Source organism: Tauraco erythrolophus, chromosome 10 (assembly GCF_009769465.1).
Source record: "Tauraco erythrolophus isolate bTauEry1 chromosome 10, bTauEry1.pri, whole genome shotgun sequence".
NCBI lineage: Eukaryota > Metazoa > Chordata > Aves > Musophagiformes > Musophagidae > Tauraco > Tauraco erythrolophus.
In genome coordinates this window covers 30,753,286-30,780,393 of record NC_141474.1, presented here as the reverse complement: position 1 = coordinate 30,780,393, position 27,108 = coordinate 30,753,286, and the positions used below count along the sequence as shown (strand labels likewise).

General features: G+C 43.8%; 1 protein-coding gene across 1 annotated transcript; it reads right to left on the bottom strand.

Annotated features, from left to right (window-relative positions):
* Positions 1-1,286: 1,286 nt before the first annotated feature.
* Positions 1,287-21,602, bottom strand: C8A (complement C8 alpha chain). Its single transcript, XM_009977630.2, has 11 exons — positions 21,484-21,602; positions 19,283-19,379; positions 18,184-18,328; positions 16,890-17,034; positions 14,589-14,778; positions 12,882-13,082; positions 11,330-11,570; positions 7,172-7,297; positions 6,320-6,477; positions 3,820-4,042; positions 1,287-1,438 (listed from the first exon to the last, which is right to left on the bottom strand). The coding sequence occupies exons 1-11, from the start codon at positions 21,600-21,602 to the stop codon at positions 1,287-1,289; spliced, it is 1,797 nt and encodes a 598-aa protein (XP_009975932.2).
* Positions 21,603-27,108: the final 5,506 nt, after the last annotated feature.

The following is a 27,108-nucleotide window of genomic DNA, read 5'->3' as shown; positions in this document are numbered from 1 at the left end:
TGGCAAACATGCACACGAAAGAAAATACGGGACTAGATCTTCAGGTAGCATAAATCAGCTGCAGCAAAGGAGCAATGCTGATTTACATCAGCTAAGTGTCAGACTCTAAATCACCCCTAATGCCTGTTGAAAAACAAGCATTTCCAAGAATCGGAGCTATAGCCGAGCCATTTCTTTCACTAAACCATGATTCCTTTCCACTCCCTCTTCCCATTCAAATGTATATACAAGTGCTCCTTTGTGCTTTGAGGTTTTGTTGCTGTTGTTGCTTTTCATAAAGCTCGATTCCTTCTCTGGGCTTTTTATTTGTTTTTCCTCCTTTCCTTGTAATGGAAAGCCCAGTAAAATGAAGTGCCATTAGCTTTCCCTCCACCCCAGGTTTTTGTGGCAGTTCATTAAGAAGAGGGAGCTGCGGGCTCTCGCTGCGGTCTCTGGATGCAGTTCAATACTGTGCGTATTCTTGTGCTGAGATTTACGTCTAACATTCAAAAAAAGCCCCTTAAATCAAGCAGCCCGTTAGCATCTTCTCCAGCTCTGGGTGCCTGGGAGATAAAACGCCTGTGTGCTAACAGTCGGTTCATCACTGATCTTACAGAGGAGTAGCCTTCGCTTGTGTGTGAACGCTCTGCCGAATGGCTGCGTTCCAGCCTCTCTATTTATTACTTTATTTATTTATTTAAGAATCATCATCAGTTTGGGTTCGCGTTTCGCAACGATCTTTTGGTGTCTTTAGGCTTAAGCCTCCTCCCATGCAGAACAGCGTATGGTTTTGCTGCAAACGCAGCCCTGGGCAATATGCTGGACTTAGAAATCTGACAGTGCCAACTTATAAAAGTTTCATGGTACATATGTCAATACCAACTGCATAAAAATGCAAGGACCGTGAGCTTTTAATGTGTTTTCCAAAGGCAAATACAAAAGTTTCTGTGAGTCAAGTGTAATTATGTAAACACTTTTAGTAAATTTATTTCATGGCACATTGTAACCCCATGATCACCCAGGAGCGAAACGAGCTGTGTGGGTTCTCCACCGTCTCCTGTATCACATCTCGTGGTGTGAGGGGCAGCCAGACCTGCCTTCCACCAGCCAGAGCAATTCGTCTGTTTTTATACAACAATTCCAGCATCTCTCCATCCATATAGAAATGCACCACTTGACAATTATTTCTCCCCAGCGTAATTCCATTACAGGGTTATGCCGTGAGTATTTATAGCCCAGTGCAGACTCCAGGCAACTCTTGACCACGTACCTGTGGAGAGCGATGCTGTCCCATGTGCCCCAGGTTTTCAGCAGGCTCTGCTCTGCAGGTCCCTCCCCCTGCAGGGTTCCCCGCCGTGCTGCGGGGCCGGATTGTTGCACTGCCGGCTGCGCCGCGCTGTGCCCGACTGGCAGGGACCCCACTGTGACCAGCAGCTCCAGCGCCCGTTTGTCTCACCACCTGCAAACACATTAAAAGATAGGAAGGGAAAAAAAAGAAAAAAAAAAAAAGAGGATTCAGGTCTGAAGTGCTGCATATGGCCTGACATAGATCATAGAATCACAGAATGGTTTGGGTTGGAAGGGACCTCAAAGATCATCTGGTTCCAACTCCCCTGCCATGGGCAGGGACACTTTCCACTAGATCAGGTTGCTCAAAAGCCTCATCCAGCCTGGCCTTGAACACTTCCAGGGATGGGGCTGCCACAACTTCTCTGGGCAACCTGTTCCAGTGCCTCACCACCCTCAGAGGGAAGAATTTCTTCCTTAGATCTAACCTAAATCTCCCCTCTTTCAGTTTAAAGCCATTGCCTCTTGTCTTGTCACTACACGCCCTTGTAAAAAGTCCCTCTCCAGCTTTCTTGTAGCCCCTTTAGGTATTGGAAGGCTGCTAGAAGGTCTCCTCAGAGCCTTCTCTTCTCCAGGCTGAACGACCCCAGCTCTCTCAGCCTGTCCTCACAGCAGAGGTGCTCCAGCCCTCAGATCATCTTCATGGCCTCTGGACTTGCTCCAACAGCTCCATGTCCTTCTGATTTTGGGGGCTCTTGAGCTAAACACAGTACTGCAGGTGGGGTCTCAGGAGAACAGTGTAGAGAGGCAGAAAACATGAAAGATGAAGCAGTACCACCTTCTTCATGCACCAAGAGCTGTTCCTTTTTCTCCTCTGCTTGTTTGAAAGGCCGATGTTTGGCTTTTATTTTCCAAAGAGTGGTTGGCAGCTACCCCTTCCCTACCTTTCTCACCTCCAAGCAAGCCAGAGGGACAAAAGTCTCCTAATGCCATGGAGTCTTAAATTCTGCCAATCCCGTTGGAGATGGATCATTTCAAGGCTTTTTCATTACAGTACAGACTGAGTTGTCAGGAGCATTTGATACTAGGGATTATGACAGTGCTCCTGAATGATGGGAGTGCTTGACGGCTGTCATTTACTGTCGTTTTTTATTTACTCAACTTGGCCTTCAGGCCTGGCTTGGGCACTGTATTAATCCAGACAGCACAAATGGATGTACGTGCTCTTGCTTAGTGCTGGCTGGAAAGCTGGGTTTCCCACCTGCTGAAACATTGTTCTTTAAAAAAAACCTGGGTTTGGTCCCAAATGAGCCTTGAAATTAAAAATTTGCTTAGTTTTCCACAAGATGAAAGTGTGTGTCCCCCCACTATTGCTAAAAGCAGAGAGCACAGGGGCTGGCCAGTTTGGTCGGCTGCTTTGGGATGAGGTCCTGAGCTTTCCATGCTCCTCATCTAAGGCAGGTTCCTTGGATTTGGAAACAATAGAAAGAACCTGAGATTTTAAAAGAAACTCGCTTTTGAATCACTGTAGCAATGCATTTGAGTTCAGCTTCATAAACCACGTACCCAGCTCCACTCTTACTCCTTATTTCCTCGCAGCTTCGCTTTTCCAATGGTGAGACCCTAGTTATGAGCATGCAGGTGAAGGCCTGGAGCTCTGCCTGGTGCATCTGCTCTGAAGATGGAATTTTTTTGCCGGCTTCACATGCTGAGATTTGGAATTTTTTTATCATCATGAATCAGGACAAAAATATCCAGAAACAACGGTGAAATGTTTTGGAAACAAAAGAGCGTGTTCCAAGGTCAGCTTTTTTTGCCACCCATTTGATTTTTCAGGATAGTAGATAAAATAATAAAGAAAACATAAATAAAAGCCTGTCACTTTGGAAAAACATGGGTTTTTTCTCTCCCAAAGTAGAAAGTTCCCTTTAGTTAAAATGTTTCCCTAATCAGGGGGAAAAAGATCTGGCAATGTGGCAATTTTTTACTAAAACAGCATTTTTCATGGCACATTGCTTGGGCACCACTTTCCAGTCACTTAGCCTGACCCTTTCAGACTCCCTTTCCCTCCCTGCTTGCCAGGGTTTGTGCTCTCGCCCTTGTAGCAGGCATCCTCAGCGGGATGCCACAAGTCCAGCAGTGAATTGCCATCCCGAGGAGGTGACCTGCCAGTCAGCGAGGACCAAGTGATGATCTCATTTATGGTAATGACCTGCATCCCTAGACCACCATGGGCAAGCAGGGCCTGTCCCTTGGTGGACAACGCAGGCAGCTGGGCTTTGCCAGGGTGCTGCCACCAGACCCCAGCTCAGCTCTTTACATGTTAGTAAGCCTCCAGCTATTAAACACATCCTCGTTTCCACTAATTTATTTCTAATAATCACCCGAGCTGGTAATTTTAGTCTCTTGCAGGGCTGCTAAGGATAGCGTAGCAACTAAAGCACTACAGAAGTGAAGGCTTGATTGATGCATGGGTGCAAAGAGGTGTTGGTTAACCATGTCCCTGCACTGCTGTTCACTCTCCCCTGCTGCAGGTTCACGCCGGGGTCTTACCTCGGCGCTTAGTCTGCTCACACGCAGGGCCCCCGTAACCTGGTCGACACTGGCAGAAACACGTGTCTCCCACCAAAACAGGTTCGCCATTGTTCTGGCACGGTCCACAGCGGCAGGCGTTGAATTCCAACAAGTAATCGTCTAAAGCTCGTTTCAGGTTTTGCCATTTGGTTTCCATGTCGCCAAGGTTGCTTCTGCGGAGAATTTCATGGATGGGCTGCAGCTGCGTAGGATGGAGATGAATAGCATGGAGACAATTTCAGCTGGGCATCAACTGAGATGGTACCACGGCACGGTCAGAGAACTGTGACGTTGCTGGATAAACTCAGGGCTCAGAAAAAGACTCATTTGTCTTCCTTGACAGCTCCATGTGCGTCATGCAAATGTGTTACCATGACTGATGGGCCCCAGTGAGAAACCACCATTCCAAAACCCTCTTCATCTTAGAGGTTTGTAAAGGATTGGCTTCTCTGGACATGCTTTAGAGTTTCAGTCTGGATTCAAATGATAAACTAAAACATCCCAGTAAGCCCATTTTTGATTGATTTCTTAGTGCTGTCATGATCTCAGAGATTCTTGCATGCTTTTTGCCTTTTTGAACCAAAACATTTTGATGAGCACTTTAGACAGTGAGTATCATCAAAACTTCATGCCAACCTACCACTAAGGGTGACCGGATTGTGGACAATCCAGTAAACACTGAGCATGGAGAATTTTACCTACCTGTGTTTTGCCCTTTGATGCGACAACATAATATTGTTCTCTCTACAGGTTTGAGAACAAAACATAGTCATAGTATTTCCAGTAGCAAAATCCAGTTCCTATACACCATTCAGCAAAAATAGCCCAGTGTGGGTAAATGTAATTATAACTCGCCTTCTCCATTGAGCCTGTTTGATAAAAATGGCTGGATGAGCTGAAGGGTTGTGGGTTGGCAGCAGCATTCAACCTCCTCGGATGCTCTGAGCGGCTCATTGGGGTGGTTTAGGTATTAAACTCTGTTTAGAAAACGGTTCCCTGGAAAATCTCAGCTCTTTTGTTTTCAACAGTAACAAAAATTCAACTGAGGATTAAAGCTAAAAGCCCAAGGCTAGTCTGAGGACACGTACTTATATTTGTCCATCCAGGTGTTCCTTGCGAACACTGCGCATCTGGGCTGGGTGTTGGTGGGAATGGGTCCCAGGGAAGAGCTGAGTGCACCGAGAGCGATTCGTGGGGAGGATTAGCTGGGCTTTGGGAAAAACTCTTGAGCAAATTTGCACAAGCCTGTTTAACAAATGAGAGGGAGCTACAGATAAGAGCTGCTGAAGTGGACACGAGCACTTATCGGCAGCTCTGGTTGCACAGCAACTGCTGAGCTCCAGAGCAGCCAGCAGAGAGGTCAGCACATGGTTTACTGGAAAATTGCAATAAATTTTGCCCAGAATTGATGGGAACTTGTGCAGAAAGGTGAATAACCTGCAGTGTGCGTTCAGCTAGAACTGAAAGCGCTTCTACGTTACCAAGGCTTTCTGCCACCGGGGTGCTGCCCAGGAAGGTTTGAAGATTCTCGCTTGCCTTGACAATACCGCAGATAATTCCTGATTCCACCTTCACTTCTCCTAGACTCTGTCAGAGCCAGAACTGGGTGTGCTTTCCAATGAAGATGAGAGAGATGGAGGTGGCAGCATGTCTCTGCTGTGACCAAGGTCCTTCCCCAAAGCCCAGAGCTGTGCTCCTGGAGCAGACTAGTGATTGTAGCATCTCAGGGTAGATATTGTACTCCTTATCACAGCGCTGGCCCTGGATTATTTGCTTGTAAGGCTGCTCTTCTCTTTCCCTTTCCACCCCCTCTGCTCACACCCATCTTCTCCCCGTATCTGAAGCCCTGTAGGATGCTTCAATGATCTTTCCATTTTACGTGGCATCCAATAAAACAAGAGGGAGAGGGAGAGTTTGGCTGATTTTTATGGTCACAGACCCTCTTTGTGGAGCGTGGGGGGAGACATCACCCACCTGACAAAGCAACCAAGAGCCTCCTGCTCTAGAAACACCTGGAAGCACCCATAGAAATATCCACCATGGTCTGCAGAGGTTAGGCAGCACTGTGGCTCTGAGGCAGATGAAAAGCAGTGGGGGGTCCACTGCTGGTGGGGGAGAAGACTCCTTCCCCCAGTCCCCATGAGTCCCCTGCTTATAGAGAAGAGCGGACAGTGTCGGGGAGAATAATAGAGATGAATGCAACCACGGAGAGCCATTCATCGGGAAGCTGTTTGGGGACACATCAAAAACTTAACTCGGCACTAATCCAGCATTAAGCTCCTTGTCTGTCTCCCTGCGGATGCAGTCGGTGGGAGATGTACTCCCCATTGTGAAACGAATAAGAGGTTACCAGATCAGTGGCCCATTACATTTAATCTTGTTCTGTGATGGGATCACAATAAAAATACGAAATGATCTGCTTGGCTACACTTTCATTCCTTATAGCGGTAGAGTTTCTTCAACTGCAGAAAAGCCTTACCTCAAAATCAATAACAGCAGGATTATATTTTAATGACCTTCCCCAGCGACGATACATATTGCCATCCCAGCTGTTTAAGAGCCCTCCGCTATAGCTGGTATCTCCACCTCTAATCCGGGGAATAATATCTTCCACAACTGCACTGTTGCTCTCAGCATCTGAAAAGTTGAATAACAAGTGTGTTATTTAGTTACCATTTCCACCCATCCACTAGGAACTGCTTAATGGAGGTGAGATCAGTCATGTACAGGGCTATCAGTGCATGGCACTGACCCTGCCTCCTGAAATTGATGGGAGCTCGGTGTCCATCACTTGCTGGGTGAGCCCTGCCATGGTATCACAAGGTGGTTGCTGGTGAGTTGAGCAACCCAAATGCCCTAAGCTAGGAGCTGAGGAGCCTGCACAGCTCCAGCCTTTTTTTCTAGTTAATATGTGAGCAGTAGATCACGCTGCCTATAGCTGGTTAAGTAATTTACAAATCTGGGGCTTCCTAGCCTCTTTGAGTACTTTTTATAGTCAGTTTTGACTTCTTTAATAGTTGCCATATTGCCCTTGTCACTCATGTCATGGCTATAGGGGCTGCAGCCTTCCAGCCACCTCACTGCCTTTATTTACACGAGTTTCTAATCCAAGTATTGCTACTTTAGTTCCTGGTCTTTCAAGAGCAATCGGTACTCCTGCTGACTTGGATATGAAATCGCTTTGGTCCAGTTATTGAGCCTGAGCTGTGGCTGGGGATGGCACTGAGTTCCCTTTTTTTTAACCCTTTTGTAACCCTACTTGAACCTCCATGCCCAAGTGACAAAAGAAGTGACGCAGTTGCATTAACAGACATCTGCCCTGCTGTCGTACCAGTGTTCAGAAATCCTTTCTTCACACAGTCAGATGATGACACAGACGCTTCCAAGTGCATACTCTTACTGGCTGTGAGGCCAATTGACCAACCAACACAGTCACTTATCTCTTTGGCGCTGATGTCTGCAAAACAGAAAAGAAACCGGTAAAATCCGTGACATTCTGAGTGGAAGTATGTTCATTTTCCTGCTTGGTTTTGTCTATCAATGAAGAAAATATTCAGTTATTTGTATGGCCAGTTTTTCAAAGTCAAAAGCTATTCTGGGCAGAGGACAGCCTTTAGTCTTGCTGTGGAAAAGCCACTATTTTACTGGGGTATGTTTGACCTGTCGCATAATAGGTGGATAAGAAAATGTCTTACTGTAAATTTGTTTCCTTAGAAAGTATTAGAAGAAAGTAAAAATCTTAACACAAGGCTGCAGGCATGTATTTCCTTGTTTGGTCTATTCATTTAAAAATAAAACATTATATTTTTTTTACAGATTAACTCATAACTAGGCTAAAGCTGGGAACAACAGCTGAAATCAATTGATTCTCACCAATTTTCCTAAACTCAAGATCTGACTCATGTATTAGGGGCTTAAGTAGCATCTTAAGCAGCAACTTGCAAGAGGTCTGTCTGCTGAGAGCTGCCAAAGCCTTACTGCCTGCTGCCGGGCTGCCGCTACCACCACCGCCACATACATCATGAAAATATGTAACTGGAGACCCATGAAGTGACTGCAGAGGGGAGACAGGAACTAATGAGGTGGTTTCACCAAGGTAAGCAATGCGCATATTTCATACAGCCTGGTTTTATGTACACACTTCAGCGTACAGAGCAAATATAAGGCCGTCTTCTTTAACAGTTAAAAAATCCATTGGTTTCAATAAATGTGGGTATTGTAATAGGTAACTTTTATATTGCTCTTCTTGTCGGAGGACCTTAAAGTGTTTTACAAAGCAGCCCTGACGATCAATACCACGGTATTGAAAGGGAGGCACAGAGGTCGACACGATTTATGCGTCGTAACATAAAGGTCTGAAGATTGAACCCCCGGCCGAGCCCCATCCCTGAGTGCTGTCTGCTGAAGTGCCTCACCCCAGTGCCAGGGAGCCGTGTCTCATCTTCCTTCTGTTCAAAATACTGGTAAAACCTCCATAGCTCTTGTTTTGCTCCCTTCTGCACACCCTGCGAGAGAGGCTCGCTGGAGCTGCACGGGGCATGGAGCTGCTCGTTGGCTTGGTGGGTCCCAATCAGCGGAGGTGCTCAGCATCCTGAGAAAGGAGCTGCAAGTCCTGGATTCAAACTGGTGAGAGCTGAAGCATGCTCCAGGCTTCAGGGGGAATTACATCCCATCGCAAAACTGGGCCCTTGAGAAAGATTAAATGTGTAGCACTCGATTACTTGTACTAAACTGCTCAACAGTTGTAAACACAGTGGGTAAAGTTCATTCACCCCCAGCAACATGAGTGATTGCTTATCTTGGTGTTGGAGTGCCATAAAATTAAACTTGAGGAACACCCTGATTAATTGATTGGCCATGGTTCCGTTGAGTAATTATGTTCAGCGAGTGGCTGTCGATACAATTCGCTATTGGTTGCAGCAAGATCGGGTCTTGATAAATGAAAAGTGGTTATCATTGCAAAAGGGTGGTCATAGAAAATATTGGCACTTGCGGGGGGAGCCCTGACAGTTTTTTTTATATGATATAATTTGCGATAGTTAAATGTGCTCGAGTGATAAGATTTACTGCTGCATTTTGAATTAATCAGAATATATGAAGACTCTTTCCAATTTACTCTGTGCATAATGTTTCTCCCATAAATGTTCTTGTAATGTGTGAACACATTATACTGTTTTCTGCTAAATAATAGAACCATAACAATCTATTTTAAAAACAAGTAATGAAAAATATTGATGGCAGAGCAACAAGGGACCTTGTTCTCACATATGTATTTGTTTCCCTCATGACCACATCCATACAAGCCCTTGCAGCCTGAAAGCTAGAAATGGGTCTGGCAGTAAAATTGCAGTCTGGCACCGGTGAGTTGGGGTCTAGTCCTGGGTATCTAAACCCAGAATATGACCTACTTCATTTTCAAAATTCAGGTTTCCTAGATGTTTGAATTTCAGTTCACGCCTATGCCTAGCTAGATGCTCAGCAACCATCCAAGCCGTATCTCATTTAGGGAGGATACAGCCTAGAGATCATTATCCTGGGCATGTACTTTAGTCACTGGCCTATAAAAAAGGGGTGGTTTCTCTTCCAGAGCATTTAACACATAGCCTCATGGGCTAGGTGTGCTCTCAGGAGGCAGTGGTTGACCTAAAGCAGGTACTACTGAGCCCTGTGGGGACTCAGCGGTGCATCTCCAGGCCTCTGTAGAGCTTCAGGCTCATCTTATGAAGCTATAATTTTAAGACTCGAGTGATTATATCCTGATCCTGACCATTCCTTGGGGAAGGCAGATAATCCTGTTGCAAACAGAGCCTTCAAGCATGGCTGTGATCACCATTAGAAAAATCAGGGGTTTTACTAAATGTTTTTAGACAGTGGCATATCAGCCACTGCAGGTGAGTCCTTCTGGGTCTATATCATGTGATGTAGAGCCCTGCTGACTTTGTAAACATGGACTTTCTAGAAGAGCTTGGGTTAGATTAAAATTACAGACGTGTGCTACATTAGAATGAAAATTACATCTCTACTGGGGCACATTTTTGTCTTTTGCTGAACTTCAACATCCCTCTTTCCTAAGATAAGGCATCTCGTAGCGGTAAATCTCCTTATATACGCAGCAAGCACAAGATAAAGCAAAATAATAGCCTCCCTCCACATGCTCTTGATTCATTCTTCCTCTGAAATTGGCAGTCTGCTTCCCAAAGGCTTTCTTGCCAAGACCTTGTTCGCTTCTATATCACTCACCGTTCAAAGTGAATAAATGGTTTGAAGAGGCATCATGTTTCCAAACATTAGTAGTTTGGGAACTTGGTGAAAATTCTCTCAATCGGTAATTTCTTGTGGAAAAATTGGCATGGTTAACACTCAATGTGGAGTGCATCGTTATCTTAGTGCTGATGGTACCAAATCATTTCAGACCGGAGACAGAACCATAGAAATTAATAGAATTAATGGAATTACAGCAATTTGCACCAACTGCAGCAATTTACACCTGTTGACCAACATCACAATTTTCTTTTGCACAAATATCTGGCCTGGGGTTACCAAGGCAGCATTACCCTCAGCAGAACGGAATGAGGGTCTTTAGGGGAAGTGGGATCTATTGCACTGTCAACACCTTTGCAAAAGTTGACAATCTGGTTAGTGTGCTAAAGTACCATATTATTATTCTGCATCTTATGTTTTTGATTAGGAAAAATGTTATGATTTGGCTCGCCAGTAATGGCTATTCTTGCGCTCTAGACATCTGCAGTGGATATTTTATGTAACTGAGATTTAGAGGTATGGCTCTCCAGCCTCATACACTCTAATTTGCTGAGAACTGGAGCTAACAGAGGTCTATTAGTCTTCAGATATGACACTAACCAGAGCAAAGTGGGAGAGGTATTGCCAAGTGCAATGCGTTATTTCCTTTTACAGAAAATGGAAACCCTCACTATTGGGAGACTAAAACGTGAGTGGGCTATCTTTCTTTACCCTGGATGAGTTTGCAGTCCTTGAGCATTCATGAGAATGGCCAGAAAAACAGACTATAAGAAACAGGAGAAGTTTAGAGAAGTCTAGCAAGTGACACTGAAAGAAAGAGAGAAAAAGATGATCAGATTCCTTTCTAATCTACCAAAATGTTACCCAAATTCTTCTGAAATTGGATCAGGAAGCACATTTTGTGATGCTCAAGCTTGTCCCCTCCTATGTCAGCAGTAGTGCATCCATCTTGTGAACAACATGCGAACACCGCTACCTAACCTCCATTGCGAATTTTTGGGCTTGTGATGAGTATGTCTCTCATGTGATGGGACATGCCAGCCAGCTCAGCAAAGAGGTGGCGATGAGCACCCACCCTCTCAGAGTCCAGGGAGAAGATGGCTGTGGGGAGCAGCCAGAGCCAGATGAATTACTCTGGTGAACTGGACCCACCACGTGGTCACCAGGTTAGAAATACCTGGTTTAGAGCAGAAAGTTGTGAACAGAGAATATCTTGTTGTTTTCTAACCTTTTCTTCTCATTTCCTCCTTGTTAATGACAAGGATGTACTCAAAGACGCCTCCCATAGTGCCGGATGTCATGAAATGGGTGCCGTAGTCATTGATGAATTTGGCATACATGCCATAGTTGTAGGTGTCTGGAAGCTCCTGCAAGGAGAGCAGCACATCTTCATCCAAAACAATGTTGTCCCTTCTCATCTTGAAACGGGCTGTCTGCACCTTCGTCATACCTCTAATGAATTCAACCTCCTGCAGGTAAAGAGAAGAGCTGCCACTCAGCATTCATTTTTTTTTTTTTAAAAAAGTCATTTCTAGTCTTTAGATTTGCAGAGAAAAGCTTGAATCTCTGTCAGTGTATGTTGAAGGCATGAAAACAAGCCCAGGTTTAAATTAAATTGGTGGTAACTCTATTTTAGAGTGTTTCTTTCTTGTATGCTGTGTGAGGTGGAGGGCAAAGCCGAAGGGTTTGGATGCTGTAGGGTTTTTTATTGATGCATGAATGCGATTAGAATCGGGCTCCACATGATTCCCCTTCATCCTCCATTTCTGCTATTTCTTTTTTTCTGATTTCTTTTCCATACTGCTTATTCCCTTTTGTTTTTATCACAGCCTTGACCAGAGATACAGGACAAGGGCTCAAGGTCAGCCCAGCCCGGCAGTGAGGTGATACTATGGCCAAGAAGGTGCTAATAAGAGGAGAGTTTCCTCGATATACCACCAGATTCACAACTCCTTTTCTAGATTAGCCATTGCCTTGGACAAGGTTCTGGTGCAACCAGAACAGCCCTTTAAATGATTCCTCCAATAACTGATCATTATTTAGCTGCAAATATCATATGAGTCTAGACAAGGGCACAGCAAATACTATAATGGTGCCCATTTCAAACAGCTTTTAGGGGCGTTTTAACTCAGAACACCACCAAAGTAACTCTTCTTTATTGTTTTCTATCAGCAGCCATGAGACGAGTGGAGACGAGGCACGGTAAATGTGGGAAACATCAGCGCTCGTGTTACTAGATTGGAAAGAGGTCATCACAGCTAGTCCATGATGTAGACCCCCTGTGAAAAATACACCTTATTATTGGGTACTCTTGTTTTTCAGCATGGTATTTTAACCTCCTGTAAAAAGTAGCATATTTCCCCATCATAAGGCAGCTTGTATTAATTTGAACAAGATATATTTGCTGCCAGAGCTCATTCCCTGAGGACAACTGTTTTGATCAACATCTTGGTATTTCTTTCTCCCTCATCGTCACTTTAATTATTTTTTTATTTATGTTCTTAATGTATCCATGAAACAGGATGGGGTGAGATGACATGTGTTGCAGTACTTCGTAATTCAATTTTATTCCCACTCCCTGTTTGCTAAAATGTAATAAGAACAACAAACAGGATTACTAACGATCACACATTTGCAATTACATGAGCGAATTAAGGTACAATTACTATGTGTTAAAAAATGCAATTGCGAGAATAAACTGATGTAAGTTACAGCCAGACCATGCGATGCACAGATGACATGATTGGAGCATATGCATCCGTGACTTATTTCTTTCTTACCTTTGCAGCGTATTGCGTGAAATTCTTCAGGGATCCTCTGCCACCTGACAAAGTGAAGCCCAACTCTAACTGTAAAGGTACCTTTGCAGGCTCAATTCCAATGGTAAAGCCTACAGTGCTGGATTTCTCACTTTTAAGGGCATCAAGCAGATCCTTTGAATCATCATAAAACTCAAAAGTGAATCCAGAATCAGCATGAGCCTGCAGTGAAAGGAGCAGACGTTAATTTTTCAGGTACTTCCCTTTCTTTGTAATCTATTTCTTTAAGGAGCCGATGGTGCCTCTGTTGAAACCTGTGATGCTTCTGACAGCACTGACACTGACTTCAGTGAATGTGGAATAAGAAATTTAGTCCTGTGCCATTTCATTTGCAAAGATATGAGAAATGCAGATAAAGCCATGCATTTTGCTTCATCGTGTCCAGGCAGGGGAGAGGTTTGTGTTTAGCCACTCGAAGCAGTACCAATACAGGCAGAGCTGGGAATGGTACCTATTAAACTAGCTTGACACTTCCCATTATAAACCCCTCCTTCCAGTTCCTTACAGCTCTGCCAAATCCTGATGATTTGGAGTGATTTTTTTCTCTCCATCCTCTTTCTCGGTGAATGTATTTAGGAAAAAAATTCAACAATAGTGATTCAGCCATTTGGGATGGCAACGCTAGAAAGCAAACATTGTTGTGCCCATGTTTCAGAGCAGTGACCTCTTCCTTGACAGCTTTACTTTGCTGGTGCGTGGAATTGAGCAGCCTTGCTGAATCTGGGCTGTGCCATTTGCCATCTCTATAAAAAGCTGGCTAAATTTCCAACACTGAAAAAAGCCATCTCACATCATCATCAATGACTTCATAGACCCCTGCGAGCAGAAGCTCCTAGGCCAAGATGCATATGGGGCATGGCCAAGCGTTCCTCAGTGCCTGCCCATGCTGCAGATGTCCTTCCACTGCTAGCAGCAGATAAAGAGGAGAAGAAAATGTGGCTCAAGTGGTGGGTCTGTGTGGATTCAAACTGGGGACTAAGGGGCACAGGGGAGTCTGCTTGCTGGGAGGACATGAAAGCCACTTGCGTTGAGCCTGTGGCTGTAATATTCCCCTGGAATAATGTATTTTCATTCATTCATGTCAAAAAGAATGATAAATGTTTAAGAGTGTGGCCGAGACACCCACTTACAACACGGGAGACCCAGATGGAATCCCTACTCTACTTAGTTCAGTCTCCAAAATCAGATGTGACCCCTTCAGAGTATAGGCATTGTAATACATGGTGATGGCTTTCAGGATCTTTGTCTCACACAGAATTTGAATTTATGTCACTTGTAGCCATGCCATGGACTGAAACTGCTTTCAAAGATTGAACTGGTAGCATTCTTCCCACTTTACACATGGCTGAATTCATCCCTAGAGAGGCAGGTGGCTTGTGCAAGGTCTACAGCTCATTAATAGCAGATTTTAGAGAAAACCCATTTCTCTTGGCTCTGACTAGGCCACAGTAAGCAGTGGGGATGCCTGGGTGATAAAGCACGTTAATTCCTTGATGTGTCATAAACCAGCATTTTTATCTTTGATTGCCTGTTGTCTTGGGGACAGCTGGAGAAGGGTACCTTGAAAGACAACCTATAGTAAATGATAAAACGTACATAATATCTTTATAGGAAGTTTGGCTTTTCACTGGGAAAACTTTGCTAAGTTTGACCACCTGAAGTACTTACTAGGAACTGGTATATGTGAAAGTTGTAAGGTTTGCGGAAATACTTCTCGTCATCTGCGTAGTACAGGCGTTCACACGCAGCGTCGTACTTCAGCTCCCGCCACTCTCCATTGTAGACATACTCACAATGGCCTCCAAAAAAATTAGGATCATATATGTACTGTCTCTCTTCCTGTGTTAGGATATTGTATCTTGGAAAGAAATAGTGTTCAGAAAGTTATCCATAGCTCCCCTTTTATTTCCCTAACAGTCTCCGTCGCTGTTTCTGTTCTCCTGACACTACACCTGTCTATCTGTCTCTGAATTTAGATAGCTCCTAAAATACAAAGTTTGAGTCTGTTCTCCTTGCTCTCTCCTTTCCAAAGTGAATAGGAGACAAACAGCCATTTTATTTCCAATACATCAATTTGGACTCATATGCTAGAGATGGAAGAAATCAGTTAAATTGTCCAGTCCACCCCAGCGAGTAGTTATGAAAGTTGCAAAGTCCTGGAATTCCTCCAGGTCCCCTGTGAGTCTCTCACAGACTAATGCATCTCACTGTCCCAAAGTGTTTCCTGGCATTCCTTGTAATTGTTTTCTATCTTAATTTCATCTCCCTCTGTTTAACAACGGTCCCATTTCTCAGGGGAGTTAACGTCCTCCCTAGACTTGCAGTCTGTTTGTGCTTTGCCAAGTCTCTTGGTGTTATTTCCTTATGCCTCTTTCTTCCCGCTCTCCAGTCATCACAGCTGCTGCCCTCCGAAATCCTGCCTGTTACTTAATATTTTCTCCAATTCCATGGCCCGAAATGAAAGCATTATTCAAATTAGACAGCAGCATTGCTCCTCACAACAGGGAATGGTCTTTAAGGCTAAGATAGTAAATGCTTTCACTTTTGCGTGTTCTGCAGGAGAAACACATCGGAGAGCAGTATTAAATGGGGTGCCAAGTGAAAATTAATATATGTCTTGAAAAACTTTTGATAGACTCTCCCAGGCCCTGGGCCAGAGAGATATTGGTCTCATGGACTCCAGAGAGCGTTGGATCAAACTGATGGGAAAGTTATCTAATGGGCAACCACATTCTCATACTGTAGCCCACGTTCTCCAAGTGAAACTAAGCTGTATCTTGGTTAAAACATAAGATTTAAAACAAGAATGTCACAACAGACAATTTGCCTTTAAACTAATTCTGAATTCCTCTTTTCCATGTATTACCTAACCAACTGATTACAGTAAAACTTTTTAATGGATAAGTAGATGTATTTACCCTGCACATATATGTGAGCTCAAACTCTCTGCCTTGAATCTGTGCTCTGAAGTCCTAAAACACGAAGTCAAATCTTCTCCTTAAGTATGAGCGTCACCAGGATGCTGCATCCCCAAAGTCTATTGTTGGCTTTAATATATTGCTTTCATCAACTGGGGAAAGTTGTAAGATAACTAGACTTGGAGAACTGGGATATATTTTGACATGGTGTTGTGATTTAACCCAGCCTAAATTAAGCACCATGCGGTCGCTCGCTCACTCCCCCCTACCCTGCAATGGCATGGGGAGGAGAATCAAAAAAAAAAAAAAAAATCATAGGTTGAGATAAAGACAGTTTCATAGGACAGGGCAGGGGGAAAAAAAGAACTAATAATAACAATGATAATAAAGGAATATACCAAACAAGAGATGCACAATACAGTTGCCCACCACCTGCTGACTGATGGCCAGCCCATTCCCAAGCAGCAATCACCTGCCCCTGGCCAATTTCCCCAGTTTATGTACTGAGCATGACTTTATATGGTATGGGATATCCCGTTGACTTGGGTCAGCTGTCCTGGCTACGCTCTCTCCCATCTTCTTGTGCACCTGGTAGAGCATGGGAAGCTGAAAGTCCTTGACTGCTTAGCAAGAACTGAAAACTTCGGAGTAGTATCAGTATTCTTCTCATACTAAATCCGAAAAAAACAGTGCTATACCAGCTACTAAGAAGAAAATTAACTCTTTCCCAGCCAAAACCAGGATACATGAGTATAAAAAGGACACTCTAAAGTGTCTAAAGGACACTCTAAAATGTCTCTTGTACTAAAGTACAGAGCAGCTGAGAGAGATCAACGTCAGATAGTAAATTCAAGACAGAAATTGAAATAAAAGCTGGGATGAATCCTCCTGCCTCCCTCATTACTACAGTCGAGTGGGACAGTAGCTCTCCTTCGGGTTTTGTACAGCACCTTATCAATTCATGGAGCACTGCTATTACTAAAGAAGAGCAATATAAAAAACTTAATCCTGTTTTGGTCGTGAGAGTAGCAGCTATGGATTAATTACTCACCCTTGGGCTGCTTTTTCAGACCCTGGTATTGGGAACAGATGTTCACAAGGACTTTCAATATCTTCATCCTCACAGTTATCCTCATCAGACCCATCTCTGCAGTCTGGCTCTCCGTTGCACACAAGATGCCGTTTAATACAGCGGCCTAAAGTGCACAGGAACAGGAAGTCACTGATCCACACTTCAGAAGACCTTTTTGGCAGCTTGCACCAGTTGTGCTACTTTCCACCCCTATCTCAGGGCCACAAGAAGTCACGTTGCGTGATAAACACAACATTCTTCTGTTGGGATCTTGCTTTCCCCAGCACCTTGAGGGGAAGTTTTCCTTTGCAACCTGGAGTGAGCACAGCTTAGGAGTCCCTTGGGCTCCATGGGATGGGAATCAAGTAGAGGGTCACTGCACTGGCCTGACTTTATTATCTACAATCATGTTTTTGAATGATAAGCAAATACAGGAAGCAATAGCTTCTCTGCTTGGCTTGGGGAAGTCAGCTCTGTCTGGTCAAAGTGCAGTTTTTCCTTTTTCCAGTACAGGAGGTATTTGGGAAGTTTATTGCAATAATTATAGCTCCAGAATGGATGCTTGCAGGAAGGGCAAAGTGCTTTTGCTTCTGGGAGTGAGAAGAAAGCCTTGCCGTGATATCCATAGCAGGAATCGATGCATTTGCCTCAACGGAATGGTGATGACCTGCTCCAGCTGATGAACTGGCCACAGAGCTGGTGCCTGTTTCTGAATTTCAATAGGATTTTCATTAAACGCTGAAGATGTGAGTTTGAGCCATTTGTGTAAAAACAAAAATCTGTCAAAGGCTAGTCAAAATTTCAGAGAACAGCCGTATTGTATCCCAATCCTCAGAGCTGGGGATGGCTAAAAATAAATAAATCACCCCAACAGATTGCTAGTTGGATTCGTGATTGAACTATGTCTGTTGCAGGGGGAGGAAGCGGTGCGGTGCGGGAGCAGTGGTGCCCATGGAGGGGAGCGGGAGCGTGTAGCACAGCAGTTGGAGCAGAATATTTCTACTCTCTTTGTTCCACTGAAAAATTAACCTTTTCCATGTCACACAGCCTTTTGTATCCAAATCTAAGCATAACATGGATGGATTTCTTTTAAAAGTGGTGGAAAAAACAAAGACGAGGATATTTCCTGCTATTTCTTGTACTGGTTCACCATCCTGCCAGCTGGGCTGAACACATTTCGACAAAGCCCCTGGCAGGGGGTCTGAAATCACCACAGGTCTGTCTCGCCAGACCCGAAACCTCTTTGGCAGGAGTTTGCACCCAGTTCACTCACCTGTTTCCTCGCACCGAAAGTCCTTCCCGCAGCCAGGGGGTCCAGCACACATCGTCTGGGCACGGCAAGCTTGCTCGTCCCAAAGGTGGCCCGTGCATCGCTGCCCCGCAAAGCCCGCCGGCCGCTCCAGCCGCCGGTACCGGTGCTGGACCGCACAAGAGAGAAAATCACCACCAACACCAAACTTGTGTCCCCCAGAGACAGCACCTCCACAGGCTATGAAGCAATTAAAACTATCACTTTTATCTCGATTGTCGTTTTTCTCTGTAGTCCACAGGCTTTGCATGTGATAAATGGAGAAGGAGAACCAGCAGAGAGGTGAGAGCTCAGGAGATTTTCTCGAAGTTCATACAAGTGAATTTGCAGGGGCGGGGCTGGAATCTTAAAAATCTCTTCCCTATTTTACACCTTAGAAAGAATATGGAACTTTTCCAGTTGCATGTGCTTTGTCCTGGAACGTAACAGGCTCAGATGGACACGGACACTAACTACAAGACTGATCCTGCAACATTTCTAATGGATTATTAATGAGAACTGCTGCTCTTTAAACTAAGAAAGAAAAGGAAAAAAAAAAGGAAAGAGAGAAGAGCTGAATCATTTACTGATTATAAGCACAGGAATAAAAAATGCAGGGATATAAATGCAGCAGAAAGCAAAATTATGTCAGGTATTTGAAAATAAATTCTTGAATTATGAAGACATATGTGAAATGATATAAAAAAATTGAGAACAGGAGCTGATGAATGAAGGCTGCTTTTAATTTCTTTTCATTGGAATATTTGCATTAAGAATCAGGGGATACTTAATTAAATCTGAGATAGAAAAGGAAGAAAGTCTCAGGCAAATATTCTGGCCTGACTCTTCCACCATTTGCCTAGATTTTACATTTTGCTGTTGTGCTGCCTTAAATGAATTTATTCCCCAGTTTACACCAGAGTAAATAAGAGTCTCTCTAGTAGAGGAGCATCTCCATCATATTTGGATGAGTTTACTGGATGCTTCAGAATGATGAATATGTATAATATATATAATTAATGTGTGTACATCCTCTTCACAGACACATCTGAAGATAAATGAATACATTATGGTGGAGGCTTACTTTTTTCTCTTGGCAAGGAAAGCAATCAGTCCATTCTGACCACTGACTCAGCTGACAGTCAACAGGAGCTGGAGAATTAACATCTCTGCTGCTTCTTCTAAGAAGAGGAAGAGATAGCGGTCTGAGGTCTTTGAAGTTGTGTTTTAAGGAAGGCTGGAGACTAGCAGGGAGAAAATGACCTGTCTCTGTGTATGGTTTTCCAGCAGACACCTATTTTGTAGGAAATAGGAAGCATCTCTTAGCAAGTGGGGCTGAGATGCCCCATCCAAGTATTCACCATCAGAATTGGTCAGGGGCAGCAGGTGCAGGACTTTAGGATTTTGTCTTGGGCTTCCTGCTCTCACAAGAGATCCTAGCCCTTTCCAATTGGTAGATTGCAATACAATATATGTACATCATATATGTATATAGTAAACTGAGTAAACAGAAGGAATGTTGAGAAGAGACAGGTTTTAAGGAAAGACTTCTCTTTGGCTTTCTTCCCAGAAGCACACCACAAACTCCAGCAGTAGTGATATTTATCACCCTGGACCTGTTCTGAAATCTATTTATTTCACTTTTTTTACACCATTGTGAACTCATGGTCAGTATTTTGCCAGACAAGTATGAAATCAGTCTGATTCCTGTGGGCTTTGCGCAGCAGTGGGAATGGTTGCACCAGCAGTGCTGAGAAGGCAAAGTACAAAGCCACGTTGACTATGGGAATTTGTTGGTTGACTATTCCTATAAGGAAATACATAAATTCTGAGATGAGGGGAAAAAAATAAGAGTATGAAAGCAGAAAATGGCAAGGGTACTGTGTCGTAGATCAGACTCGCTGCGCGTACAGTGGGTATCATTATACAATAGCAAGAAAATGCTCCTCTTACCTCCCAACCCAGTCATTACGATCTCTATTTCTGTCCCTACTCCTACAAAAAATCTTTAGTTGTATGATGTGTTTCTTTGTCTTGAGGAACAATCTGTGGCATGTCAGTACAACTCTGTTTGCCACAGCCTTCGAAGCATTTTGAGGGGTTATTCTGAGCCAAAACACTATTATTATTTTGATGATTAACTAATGAGCAGTCTGTTTTACTTACGAGACTGCAGTCCAAAGAGAAATATTGATAATTAGCAGAGATACGGAGCACATTGGGGATTCATCAGAGGCTGTAGAAGAGAGACTACTAAATGAAAGCCACAACAGCTCAGCAAGGGAGCGAGTGGATGCAGATCAGTAGATCAGTGTGTGAGATAAAAAAGCCACTGTGTCTCCAGGAAAACAACAGGAGCCCGCAGACAAACACGGAGCTGGAGGACATGCATGTATTGATGCCTTTTCACTCTGACAGGAGGATTTGTGTGCTGTATCCTTCAGCACTTCACAAAGTACTTAATTGGCTCACCTTCGATTGGATTTTACATTTACCTCTTCATTATTCTGCCTTGTTTGATAAGTTCATCAAACATCAAAAATCTCGTCTTTGTTCATTTTCAAAAGGGATTATCGGAATAAGCCTTCATAATTAAGTGTATCACTACCACATTTTTTTTCCTTTCTGCCTTCTCCTTGTCTCCACTTTCCAATTATCACTGATACTTTTTTTGATCCTTCTAAATCATATTTGCCTTTAGAACAAGCCTGAAATTAATAGCTGCAGAAAAAAACCCAATCATTTTCCTATCACGACACTATAGCTTTAGAGAAAGGTAACGTGTTTATTCCCTTCCTTCAAAGCCTAAATGACACTTGTATAGGTTAATAATATTGTTCAGGGGAAAAAAAAAAAAAAGAGAGGTATGAGGATCTGGCTCAGATTGAAAATTGGGTTATAGACATGTACTTGTTAACTTCACATTTTCAAATGCAAAATAATTATAATGAAAAAAAATATGAAAAATATTCACTCATAAATCACTCTGTATAGAGAATTCATTCCAAGTGCCCAAAACTAGTATGGTAATTTCTGTAAGGATGTTTAAGAAGGCTTAACAGTCATCCATAGAAGAAAAACCATTGTGCAAACAGTTCATATAAGAAGGAATTACGATGCCTAGCTTGAGCTTTGGACAGCTGCCAATACCTTTTTTTTTTTTTTCTCCTGGTAGCTGTTTACAGACAGCACAGTGTGCACATGCCTCAAGTCAGGACAAAATTGATGGGCTGACCGACCTGCCCATAATTTCTATATGTAAAGTTGGTGGGGGGACAGACTTACCTCTGGGAAGGCGATGCCTCCAGCTCCCTGCATGCCGTAGCTGTGGCCTGACGTGCTGCTAAAGACAGGGAGCATATAGAGAGAATCAGAGGAGAAAGCTGACACAGGCTCCACCGCATTGTTTTTCCATATGTAAATGTTTGCTATAGATTAGCTGCAAACGAACGCTTTAGGTTTCAGGACACCGTGGGCCAAGCACTGCTGGAAGAAGCACGGAGCCCATCGGACTCCAAAATGCTGCGGTGAATCATTGATGACAGCACAGATCAAATCACAAAGAATCAGGACACATCCCGGAGGCCTTTGCCCTTTTGGAAACAAATTCCCAGTTTTCTGGCAAGGGAATAGATTAAACTGTGCAACTGTTTCCACATTAAAGTCAATCAAGTCATGCTGCAGCAGTGTGTTTCTTGTCCAGCCTGCGCCCTCCTTTTAATTTGGAGAAGGAAACTCGTTTTATTTCCTGCAGTGACTTGACTGTAATTTTGGTGCATCTGGTTGCTGACCAGGGAAAAGCTTCCCAGCACAGCAAATTGAAGACTATTATAAAATTGTGTTATAAGGAACATGTACCTTCCAGATACGTCAAGGAAATGTCAATTCAGCTTCTTCCCATTGCCATCCCTGTAAGATAGTGTCCTATCTCCAAAGCTGATTTGAGTTATCACCTGGATTTTGGATGGCCCTACACAGTAACTGCAACACAAGAATCTAAATCTGTTTTCTAAGTGATTTGGGGTGACAAAAATGCCCCTAAAATCTGAAATGTTGTCATATCCCATAAGCTGTGTGAGCCCATCTGTCAGCGCTGGCTCTAAAGCTTTTAGCTGGTTGGGATCTTAACACAGAAGGAGTGGATGTGCACAAGATAAGAAAGCAATACCATCCAAAGCAAGAACACCATGGGTTCTTTATTATTAAGATAATAGTCATAGGATAAGAATATTTAGTTTTCATGTGTTGGAAGAAAGAAAAAATGGCCATTGGAAAGACACTTGGTCATGCTATAGCCCAAGTGGCCCCATGCCCGTTTCCTCGAGCTTGTATATAGCCTGCAAAATTTCCCTGAGTGCTCCTGGACAGGTACAAAAATGCACAAGTAACCTACAACTTCATTAGATATTAGTTAAAAAAAAGAGTAAGAGATCTATAGCGATGTGTCTGTTTGAACAAGGGTCTGTATCTCCTTGCTTTTTTTCTGCCTAAGTGGGCTGAGATGCTTCGTGCATAAATGAAGTGTTCCCAGCAGATGACTGGAAGCTTGAACCTCAATAAATTCAAGAGAAAATGTAATTATTGTAGGAAACTCTGGTCTTGGACTATTACAGCTATCAAGCAGACAGTGAATTGTCCTCTGTCCACAAAAGACTGGGATAGAAGTGTCACTTTGTGTATTTCCCAAATTAATTGCAAAGCTCATTTCAATAGCTGGTATTATAAATTATCAAAATAAAAGGACCTCTTATGGTGTTATTTTAATGTAATTAAAGTTCAGAATGACCCCGGGGCTTGTCTTTGCTAAACACGAAGAAGTGTAGCACATGGATAGCCTCTGTTGTGAAATGAAATGAAAACTGCCTTTTTGTGACCTTCCAGAGTATGTTAGCGTAATCCCTTACCTACTAATGCACTTCAGATGAGTTCAGAAAGTCCTTCTTCTTTCTTTGCCTGCACAAGAAGGACTCAAATGAGGGTTTTAATATTGTTTTTTTTTAAATACTATTAAACCTAAATTGCTTCTGCCTGGGAGAAAAGCAGGGGATCGAAACCAGCCTAAGGCGATGCCCATCGTTACCTCCCTAGCGCACGTTACAGCCACGCTGCGTGTTGCTGTTAAGACAGAACAACATAAAAAGGTTTTAGCAATGCTCATAGAGGTCTGGTGGGGAGGGACACCACTGTGCCTGCGGCGGGAGCCTCCCTGGCCATCTGCCAAATCCATCTTCGGTCCCGACTTCTGCTGCCCTGTGCTGTAAATGGCTGCTTTGCACAGCCAAGTGCCTCCTCAGCATCGAAGCGAGCCTGTCGAAGCATTATATCTTTTTCTGATAGCAGCATCAGAAACACACCACATATATAATGAAAGTTATTTGTGGCACGTCTCCCAGGTAAAAGGCTGGGCTGGTTTGTGCAATCAGGCACAACAACCATTTCGCTCTGGTAGGCGAGGTCGGTTTCGGGGAGAAGCGTGCGCGAGAGGTTTAAGCGGCAAGCGAGGCACACCGCGTTAGAGGTGAAATTAAAGAACCTTTCTCCAAGGTGTTATGTTCCAAAAGTGATAGATATATATAAAAGGTTCCATTTCTAATGTTATGAATTGAACTTGTCTAAAGTGTGTGTTGGGTCCTTGCCTCTAAACCTGAATCAACTCTCTGACTCTCTGGCTTGCGAGGCCAGACATGCTGTCGATAGCAGTGCAGGCATCTTCAGGATTATGAGCCGTGAACTGTGGTCTTGGAGTTCTTCAGGAGAGTGGAAAGATGGGCTGCGAGTGGGCTGGGCTGAGCAGCGAGCTTGCTACAACAAAGCCTGGGTGGGAGATTGCGTGGTCACTTTGGGACTATTCCCATCACAAAGCTCTTTTCCCCAACACTGAAGAACTCTTCATGGTCAACCTCTAATTAGAAGACATACAACTCCTCATTTACAACTCTTACGTATCTAAAATCAGGTGGAGTTTTAAACAATGTAAACAAATTTGGTCACCCACTTTTCCTCACTGATAGCAATACAGGATTTGGTTCCACTTCAAAAAAGTCTCTGCTTCAAATGTCTTTGGCCCAACTAGGGGAATTAATTTCTGCCTACAGAGTGCATTGATCTTTTAAATAGCACCTGGACAGGACATTCAGTAACATGGCTGTCTACTCGAGCCTAGCTCCAGGGTGAAGTTATATTACAAGAGCTAACATGACGTTGTTGTGCAGCAATTAGCATTTGTGCTTTCTTTATATGTAGATTTTTATTTTTAGTATATTCATACGGTTTTCGCTGCTGGGGATTTAGTTACTTAAAAGAAGCATCCTTTTTTATGCCAATATTCTATTTATAATTTTTTGTAGTACATTATTCATGCAATACTGTAAATCTGAATTTTGTTCCTGACTTGAAGACCATGAACATTTAAAGGCAGAGTCCTGCTCTTTTTTATTCTGTTTGATACACCATACCTCTAAAGTTGTATCCGAGCTTCTTGCTGTCATCCATTAAGCGATGTGACTGACACCTGCCATGTGCTGTTTGTTCTCTTGTGGTTCCCCAGGGAAAAGTGCAGAGCAGACAGCTTTTCATTCAAAGGTAGGGAGGTTTTTTAAAAAAAAAATATAGAGATTGTTGCAATGTACAGAGGTTATAGAGATGTTAGATATGGCAAGATCAAGAAGTTGCCTAGCAATTGGAGCTCTGCCCTCAGAAAGTTTGCCATTTCACACGTGCTTTCACAGCACACATGGGCTTTCTCAGCTCATTCTCTCCTCAAGGGCTGGAGAGCTTTCTCTGCACAGGAGCTTGGTAAACAACTTCAGTTTTGCCAAGGAAGCAAAGCCGGTTACCAAAGTCTTCATCTCTGAACTTCAAAATCAAAATTCCAGCACCGACACCTTCAAGAGAAGGGTTTAGATTTGGAAGATGGCTTTATATTGTGGAGCAGGCAGAAGACACAACTAGATCTATCAAAAAGGATAAGACAAACGTAATGAGTTTGCTATAGCTTGCACTGCTGAGCAGATGCTCTGTGCTAGATGATGCTTCTGAAGTCTTGAAGGTCTTATGCCCATGTGCACTGCATTACTGCAGGGCAGGGAAAGGATGCTGCAGGTGTACCTGACCCGGCTCATCATCCTCCACATCAGTGGGGTGACAGCAAACACTGCCTGCAGGTGCTGGCAGGAGTGGTCACTTTCACAGTGATGGTCCCACACCACAGGTAGCTGTCATGTCCTGCTAACAGAGCTGACCAACCTCTACAACCACCAGCTCCCTTTTCCTCTCTGCACCAGTTGTGCAGCTCATTTACTGAGATTCAGCTGTTCTTCATCCCCAGCTTAAGTTCTCTAGGACTGAGTGCTCACGGTGAGGTGGTCCATTGTAAGGACCAACAAAGCTCGCTGTCATTTATGTGCATCAAGCACATGTCCCAGTTACCGAACCCAGTGGCTAAGAGACGCATAGAAAAGGTCCACCTAAGGACCAGAAGATGACCGCTGGACATGCCAGTGCTCGTTTGTTACCAGTGAACAGTAAACTGGTCTGATAATGCGTCTCCTACCAGAGTAAACACTTAAACATGCCAGCAATTTTATGGGCTTCATTGCTAAAAAAGAAGCATGTGCTGAAGTGCTTGTGGGCTCAGGGCTGTAACGCAGAGACAACCTTGTAGATTGAACAGATGAAAAAAAACCTGAAGCATTGCGAGGCTTTTACATTAATTTTCTTGACTGCTACAGTGCTTTGAATGGGGCTGGTCTTAAAACTTCTGAAGGAGCCACATGGGTATCTACGTTGGCTCCTTCTAAACAATGCTCTGTCCTGGCCAGTAAAAGAAAGTGTTATATTTTTGAATGCTGGGATTTTCTTGAATTAATTCTTAACGCTGCATTTTCTTGAATTTCTCGTTAGCGTCAGTAATGCAAGGCAGACCGAGCAGCTCGGTGGTGGAACAAGTGATCCTATCTCCCCCTCTGCTGGAAAACCAGGATATGACCGCCTGCCACAAAAAGGGTGAGTCGTGCAGGGAACCGTGCTGGGGTGGCTGCTCTGGCTCTCCTGGGGATAAAATAAGACATAAAAAATAAAGCCAAAATTCCCCCCTAGCACAAGGTTGTGCCCTGCTATCCACTTTTCCCCCTTCGTCTGGGTTCTGAGGTGTTTTTTTCAGATGGATGGATCCTACTGGGTTGCACGCAAGAGCAGCAGTTGCCCTCACTCTGTGCCCCATCTCCTTCCCCCAGTGCTGTCTCACATGCGGGGCCAGTAGCTGTGACAAGGGGAAATAACTTGATGGACCATCCCCAATCTATAATATTATGATAATATTATATACTATATTTTATATAGTATATATAAAATCATATATATAACACATTATATATATTATATATCCCATATATATTATATACATATATGGGATAAATGTATATATCCCAGAGGAGGGCCACAAAGATGATCCAAGGGCTGGAGCACCTCTCCTATAAAGACAGGCTGAGAGAGTTGGGGTTGTTCAGCCTGTAGAAGAGAAGGCTCCGGGGACACCTTCTAGCAGCCTTCTAGGACCCATGGGAGGCACCAGCACGGTGGGGAGAGGTGAGGCAGGAGGGGAAGAGCTAGCAAAGGGATTGTCCATGTTCCCTCCAGCATTATGGGGAGCATATAAAGTCCTGCTTTGTCATCTGACATATCTGTGTAGTTTCTCTAAGGAAATCAGGCCACGTGGCTCATTAAAAGGTGACATACATAGAGCAGCGCCAGTTCCTTATCACCAGGCGTTCCCCAGAAAGGTCCCAGAGCCAGAGAAAAAAGACGACTTCCACTTCTGCAGTGTTTGATCTATACAACACCATGGCTGCACCGTGCTCCCCGTGCTGTTATTATAGCCCAGCACGATTTATGGCAGCCCTGGGGCTGCTG

What these genes read in the sequence shown, in the direction of transcription:
- C8A (XM_009977630.2), bottom strand. Translation starts at nt 21,602, where the DNA reads ATGCGGTGGAGCCTGTGTCAGCTTTCTCCTCTGATTCTCTCTATATGC. An exon ending in GAGGCATCGCCTTCCCAGAG is followed by an intron (nt 19,380 to 21,483) that starts GTAAGTCTGTCC and finishes TCCTCTTCTTAG; the next exon opens with AAGAAGCAGCAGAGATGTTA. An exon ending in GAAAGGATTTCTGAACACTG is followed by an intron (nt 6,478 to 7,171) that starts GTACGACAGCAG and finishes TCAACTTTTCAG; the next exon opens with ATGCTGAGAGCAACAGTGCA.